The sequence below is a fragment of the Lolium rigidum genome, chromosome 4 (assembly GCF_022539505.1).
Source record: "Lolium rigidum isolate FL_2022 chromosome 4, APGP_CSIRO_Lrig_0.1, whole genome shotgun sequence".
Classification (NCBI taxonomy): Eukaryota; Viridiplantae; Streptophyta; class Magnoliopsida; order Poales; family Poaceae; genus Lolium; species Lolium rigidum.
The window spans coordinates 234,268,632-234,276,161 of NC_061511.1; the positions used below are offsets into that span (position 1 = coordinate 234,268,632).

General features: G+C 43.5%; 1 protein-coding gene across 1 annotated transcript; it reads right to left on the minus strand.

The window, feature by feature from the left end:
- LOC124649832 (SNAP25 homologous protein SNAP33-like) lies at nt 1-2,685 on the minus strand. The gene is made up of 5 exons (XM_047189399.1): nt 1,728-2,685; nt 1,087-1,180; nt 824-951; nt 617-714; nt 1-351 (listed from the first exon to the last, which is right to left on the minus strand). Exons 1-5 carry the CDS (start codon nt 2,223-2,225, stop codon nt 252-254), a joined length of 918 nt encoding a protein of 305 aa, XP_047045355.1. The 5' UTR covers nt 2,226-2,685; the 3' UTR covers nt 1-251.
- Nucleotides 2,686-7,530: the final 4,845 nt, after the last annotated feature.

The following is a 7,530-nucleotide window of genomic DNA, read 5'->3' on the forward strand; positions in this document are numbered from 1 at the left end:
TGTCGCCCAGCAAATGTACTAACTGCAACATAGAGAATGTTCTACTGTCTATAGCATATATATACACAATAACAGTTACAGTATATTGTCATTCCAGAATAAACTCAATAATTCCTCGGTCATCTCCCCCAACCAAAACAATACTGATCAGAGTCTTATGCACAAAATGGCCTGAAATAACGACCCACAAAACGAACTGTGGATGATAAAGAAAGTGTCATAGGAATCCTCCAGTAACAACACAATTTCATCTATCTCCCAAGCAGACGGCGAGTTCGAGTGTTAGCCCCCTTGACCCTATAGTTAAGTTCGTCAAAGTCCTTCTCTGCATGACCCAAGTCGCTTGTTTGCCTGAAACCAACCAATGTACAAAAGAGCATGTCACCACTTAGCCTGTGTAAATCTTACACCCTGAAGCATTAGCAACAATGCTAAAATATAACTACAGAAATGTTGCACTAGATATCGACACTGTTGAATGGTAACTCTGATATTTGGAGAATAAAGTGCTATGGATAAGGGAATAAAATATATTTTGTACAACATTAACAAGCTAGGAAAAATGCCTATTAGGTTGTGATCTGCAAGTAAGAATAGTGAAGTGTGAGGCATTTACCTGCCAATCTCAGATCCCATGTCAACGGCCATGCCTTTCAGCTCCGTGAGTATGTCGCTGAGATCAGATAGGGCATCGTCCTGCTTTGCCTTCTCCACCTGACAAGATGAACCAGATCATCAGAAAATACATAGTGTCGACATAGTATCACTCCCAGACATGAATCCAGAACGGAAAATTTGAGGCATTCATAGCGATTATATGTACCTCAACTTTCTGGAGCCCTGTCGTAGGTTCAGAAAGGGCTTCTCGTGATTTGGACCGACGTGGACGACCTGTCAGTCCCAAATTCTGCCTTTGCTCCAAATGGTTGCCCTTGCGTATGAAGGAATCATCTGCATCCATGCCATTCCATCCGTTCAGTTACAACTTACAAGTAGCATGGAATGGTGACACCAAAGTACAATTTGCTCATGCCAGTAATAATCGTTCTTGTAATCTTGTTTAAGATTCCACTGGAAAGAGTTTACCTCTGGTTAGCATAGGACCCTTGATTGCCCCATTCTTCTTAGGCTTCCAAGTCTTGGAAAACAAGCCTCCAAGATCCCCTAGCAGCTTTTCCCCCTGAAAATAAGTTTGGCAGAACAAAATGCACCGTCAGAAACTTGTTCATCTAAGCAAGGATCAATTCATCGGCATGAACTCGTGACTTCATGCGTCAACTTAAATTATCCTAAGCAACTAGTTCCAACTTCAAAAAAAATAAAAGAAAATACTAGTTTCTACTAGTTTGGTAATGTAATGTTTTGAGTAAGCGTAGTTCCAAGCTTCCAACAGTGATCTTGGTTCAAAAGGAGTTGTCAACAAAATTGGGCTAATCAATGAGAAGTTGTCAACTTTTGCGGTCCTGTTCATCTAAGCAATGAGAAATTTATCATCATAAACTTGCGACTTCATGCCTCAGTTTAAATTATCCTAAGCAATTAGTTCCAGCTTCAGAAATTTCCATAGCTAATACTACTACAGTAGTTTCTAATAGTTTGGTAATGTGATTTTTGGGGGTAAGTCTAGTTACAAGCTTCTTATCTTAGTTCAGAAGAAAAAGTTCTGAGCAAAATTAGACTAATCAGTAACGATGTCTAGAAAGGAGAAAGCAAGATCCTGTACGTACCCTGGAGAGATCCTGGTCGATGTCTTGGGCCATGGCGTGGGTGCGCCTGATCTGCTGGCCCTGCTGGTGGACGGTGACGAGCGTCTTGGACGCGGTGTCCCGCATCTCCTCCGCGATCCTGAGGCAGCCGTCCACCCGCTGCGTGGTCTCCTCGGCCTTGTAGGCCGCGTAGCCCTCGAGCTCCTGCACGGACTGGCCGTCCACGCCCCCGGAGTCGCGGAAGTCGTTCCTGTACCGGCTCCTGGCCGCCGACGACGACGACGAGGAGGCGAACCCCGACGAGGGCCCGGTCCTCTCCTCGGCGCCGCCGGCGAAGAGGGAGCCCCGCTGGTCGGCCGCGGGGATGGGCGCGGAGGAGGCCCGCGCCGGCGGCCTCTGCTGCGTCGCTCCGCCGTCGTCCGAGTCCGAGTCGAAGGGGTTCCGGGAGGAGGCGCCGTGGCCGTTGCCGGCCGCGGCAGCCTTCTTCTTGGACGTGAAGTAGGACCTGGCGCCGCTCATGGCGAAATTCTTGGGGCCGAAGTGCCGAAGCAAGATTGATTCTTGGGACCTATGGATGATTGGGGCGCCGTAGAGCTGGGATGGCAGGGCCTGGAGATTGGGCAAGAACGAGGGAGAGGAGGATAACTTGACAGCGGCTATATAACAGTAGTAAGCAGTAGACCTGAGAAGGAAGGAAGAAGAGGTAAAAAAAAATGGGGACCCGGTCGCTTCAATTGCCACCACCACCTTCTCCCTTTCCGTCTGTGAAGAACGAGTACCAAGACTTCTTCTTCGTCCCGCGCACGCGCTTCCTGTCTGCCGGGGAGACGAAGAAGAAGGGGATGGATGGATTGCGAGAGGAAATTAAAGCCGAAAACTGATTACGTGACGGGTGATGGCGTGGTGGTTAATTGTTTAGACGTGTGGAATTGGTTGCCGGATCACGATACGCATGTCGCAGGAAGCAGACGCGAAGCTCCGGCCGTGCGCGTTGACGCGAAGAAGAGAAGGTGTGGTTCGCGCGGCCAGCGGTTATGGCTTTCTAGAATCGGCGCCCAAACGCTGACGCTTCAAAGCTCAAACCGTGGCAATCGGTTCATCCTCTCCAAATTTTGCAGGATTGGAGATCACACGGATAGATTGTTTCAAAATCACTTCCTTTTGCGCCGTGCCAGCTCCGACGGAACATATCCCTAAACTCGTACCGAAAATTACGACATAAACAACAACAATTACCACATGAAACTTGAACATAATAGATGCATTCAACAACATGACGAACATAAACATGTGTTAGCGGAACATGTACTCGGAAAACATGTTGAACAGGTAAACATGAGCACAATGTACATATCGATCGTTTGCACACGAAGCTATATATAGGAGGTTCCTTACTGGTCTAGCCCTAGTAGTTATGCTGAATCGCCCATGATCATCACAAGTGCCTCTTAGCCCAAATTTCGCTAGACAACATGCGAAAACGAGACAATACGAGCTCGGTGAGAAAAATGTCCTAAGCATCCATTAAAAAGACAATACAAGCCAGTTTTTGAAAATTTCATGATTTTTAAACAAATTAACAAAAAAGAGGGAGGAAGAAGGTACTATACGACCGCTACTGATAGATAGCTATGACCAAGTCATACAGAAAAATAAAATAGAAGAAAAAAGAAACAAAGTGATTAGAATAGATGGGCTGGCCCATCTACCGATTGATTTGAGCGAGTCGTACACCGACTCGCTATAGGCGAGATATAGCGTCTCCGACTAGTAACACCTCGACCTGAAGCATGAAAGGCCATCAACCGTAAAACTTCACAATCCGGGTTTCCTTTTGTTTTATATTTCTCTTAATCAGAAGGCTAATACTGTAGTTGGGAAAGCTAGCATCCATTACGTATAACCGTGCATGTTCTATTTTCCAAAATGAAATGCTATTGTATCTAGAGTATTCCACCTTTGTAGTTTTAACATGATATAATTTTAAGACTTCTAGACTTGAATTTGATCAATAAATGGCTGTGTGCATCTATTTGATGCAGAGGCCGGGTGATACCCATTTCTAAATAAAAAAAAGTTTTAACATGATATATGCTATATGTTGGGATCGTGTAAACATGACTACATATATGTTTTATATCCTATGAATGATTTAAATATAGGGCCATCTTACTAGAACATTTAGTTATAATTTTTTTATTACTAATGAGAAGAAACCTGAATAACAAAAAGTTGTGTCCATCTCTCAATGCAGAGACTAGAGCTTTTGTTCCTCTTTTCAAGAAAAAAGAGAAAGAAACCTCCAAATAGTTGGTACATTCTTGGAGATCCTTGATTAACATCATTATTATTTTCTATAAACCAACATATGTACGCGCAAAAGATTGCATGTAGGTCATTAATTAACTCACGAGTAAAGTCCATAATCTACATAACCATGTATCATATAAGGACGGGGAAATTAATAGAAAAACAAATAATGTCCCAAACATAAACATGTAACTAGAAACAAATTTCAGCAAATAAAATAATATGTATTGTTTAAGACATGCAATGCTATTTAATTTAGTCAATACTTAGTCTTATAGTTGATTCAGAACATCAAGAGGTCGTCTTTCTTTTGTACTAACCCAATTTGTTTCCCGCTTATATGCAACATTAGCCTCAATTGTGCAATAAGTGAGCAATTTTTTAGTATGTTACTTCATGAAATTGATGAATAATTCAGATTAATAGAAAAAAAAAGAAACTTATGTGTGTAATTTTGTAAGGTCTTGATGGAATTGTAATAAAAAGTGATTGCTACCAAGACTAACTTGAGTTCAGCTATGGTGCTTAGATTTATTTATGTTGAAGTTCATTTTGAGCCAAATCAAGCAATTAAAAAATGATTATTAGCTAAAGCTACAATGACATTTTTTTGCTTGAAAAGAATTGAATGAAGTTGACTTATTGTTAAAAGGATTATAAACAAACATACAACTGAATCCATTATGATAATATTCTCTTCTTTAATAACAAAAACTCATTAATGTTGGAGTTTGGACTATAGAGATCACCGATACATTGTATGTTTGGTTTATCCCTGAGATTTGCTATGTCCAATAACACAAAATTAGCTGGCTAATTTATCTTTTGTTGAGGTTTCACTTGTCCATGAGATGGCTTAGATTGGTTTATAAAAATTACCCACGAAACTTAGTGACCAAATTTATTCCCGTCTCTCTCTCTCTCCCTCTCACTGCCTCTCCTTGTATTATCATGTGCCCTCATCATTGTGTTGGTAACTTATTTCATGGGTATTGGGAGGAGTGATGACCCACAAGTATAGGGGGTGTATCGTAGTATCTTCGATAAGTAAGAATGTCGATCCCAACGAGGAGCAGAAGGTGTTGACAGGCAGTTTTGATGAAGGATTCACTGTAAATGCTCACAGACAAGTATTCAGGGGGTTTTGATGTAACAGATGAATAAAGTACAAGTAAGTAAAATGCGAGAGAAATAATTGCAGCGAGTGGCCCAATCCTTTTTAGCACAAAGGACAAGCCGGTTTGTTTTTACTTATAATGACCAAACGTTCTTGAGGACACACGGGATTTTAGTCTAGTGCTTTCGCTACATGCAGATGATTAATCTTCATTGTTTTGATAAGTGTTGTGTGGGTGAACCTATGCTAATGTACCGCCCTTCCTAGGACTAATACATACTTGTGATTATACCCCTTGCAAGCATCCGCAACTACAAGAAAGTAATTAAGATAAATCTAACCACAGACCTTAAACTCGAGATCCTGCGATCCCTCCCGCATCGATATACCAACGGGGTTTAGGTTTCGTCAATCCGGCAACCCCGCAATTGGCAAACGAGTACAAGATGCATTCCCTAGACCCATAAATGGTGAAGTGTCGTGTAGTCGACGTTCACACGACACCACTAGAAGAATAACACCACAACTTAAATATCATAACATTGAATATTACTCAACCATAATTCACTACTAACATTTAGACTTCACCCATGTCCTCAAGAACTAAACGAACTACTCACGAGACATCATATGGAACATGATCAGAGGTGATATGATGATGAATAACAATCTGAACATAAACCTTGGTTCAATGATTTCACTCAATGGCATCAATAACAAGTAGAAATCAGTACCGGGAGAGTTTCCCCTATCAAACAATGAAGATCAAACCCAAATTGCTACAGCGGTGACGATGTCCAGCGGTGGAGATGGCGGTGATGATGGTGGAGATGATGATGATGGTGATGGAGATGATGTCCAGCTCGATGGCGGTGACGATGGCGTCGATTTCCCCCTCCGAGGGAATTTCCCCGGCGGATTCCTCGCCCGCCGGAGAGCTCTTTCTCTCTCGGTGTTCTCCGCCCCGCGAGGCGGCCGTAACCCTTCGTGAGAATTCCTCTCGTGGCTTAGGTCTTCGGGACGAAGGGTTTCGCGAAGAAAAGGAGGCGAAAGAGGCTGAGGGGCCCCACACCACATGGTGGCGCGCCGGGCCATGGGCCGCGCCGCCTATGGTGTGGGCCCACCTTGGGTCCACTCGGCTCCCCCTTCCGGCTTCCTTCGTCATCCGGAAAATAGGATTTTTGGTAAAACTTCCTTCCACAGCTTGATCTTCCGAAATATTGCATCCTGACGGTGCTTTTTCCAGCAGAATCCTGGCTCCGGTGCTCGATCTCCAAATAATCATGAAACATGCAAAATAGATGAAATAACATAAGTATTGTGCCCCAATATGAAATATATCAATGAATAATAGCAAATTATGATATAAAATAGTGATGCAAATTGGACGTATCAAGGAGCTAAATGAGAGTGCTTGCTACATAAACAAGAAGTGTGTCGCTCCCTCCTTATTGGAGATTTGGAACAAACATCAGAGGAACCTAGCTACGGAGGAGCTAAATGAGAGTGTGTGCTTGCTACAAAACAGAGAAGTGTGTCTCTTGCAAGCAACTTCTTCCTTGCAAAATTTTGCTGCATACCACGATGTGCTACATTGAATCGTCATGGCGTGCCAGGTGTCATAGCGGGAGCTCGTGCAAGGGTTCTTCCTAGCCTCGATGCCTCGGTCCTTGGTAAGAAGGGAGATGAGGAATCAAGGGATGTTGGCGGACGAAGGTGGGAAGTTGGAGCTCATGCGGGAGGCTCGATGGCCGGCTTCGGGGTGCCTCGTCTCTTTTAGCACTCTGAATACACAAAGTGAGCCGTTGACCATGAATCTCACATCATGGGCCGCCGACTAGGAAAAAGACCAAAACTGGATAATGTGAATGATATGAGTGTGTTTCAAGTGGTTTTAGCTTTTTAGGGGCTTTTAGACCCGAAGTGTGGTTTGAGTTTGTAACTTCAACTCAGCTACAAGTTGAGAGCAAAAAAATATACTTTTCTCAAAATGAACTAGAGTTTGTTTTTCATGACAGTGAACTACGATTGGGCAAAGGAGCATTTTCAAACAAAAAAAGTTTGACAACCATTGAAGCAAATACCAACTTGTTTGGTACCCTTTGGTCACAATCTAGGTTTCTTTTTTGAGCGGATGGTCGAGTGAGACATACCAAATGTGCGCACGGCCCACCTTTTCTTGGTAGATGGCCCAGATCCCACCTTTACTTTGAAGATGGCCCACGGCCCACTTTGAAAAGCCTCTTAATACTGCAACTTATCATCCAAATGTGCCCATGCTCATGGCCTTTTCGCCCAGCAAAATCACGCCTTCAATCTACGCTCGCGCCGTACGTGAAAAGCCAGCTGCGGCGCACAAAAGTCTAAAATCGAGGCGCCGCGCGCGACATGGAAACT

What these genes read in the sequence shown, in the direction of transcription:
- LOC124649832 (XM_047189399.1), bottom strand. Translation starts at nt 2,225, where the DNA reads ATGAGCGGCGCCAGGTCCTACTTCACGTCCAAGAAGAAGGCTGCCGCG. An exon ending in CAGGGCTCCAGAAAGTTGAG is followed by an intron (nt 715 to 823) that starts GTACATATAATC and finishes TCATCTTGTCAG; the next exon opens with GTGGAGAAGGCAAAGCAGGA. An exon ending in ATGGGATCTGAGATTGGCAG is followed by an intron (nt 352 to 616) that starts GTAAATGCCTCA and finishes GGTTGGTTTCAG; the next exon opens with GCAAACAAGCGACTTGGGTC.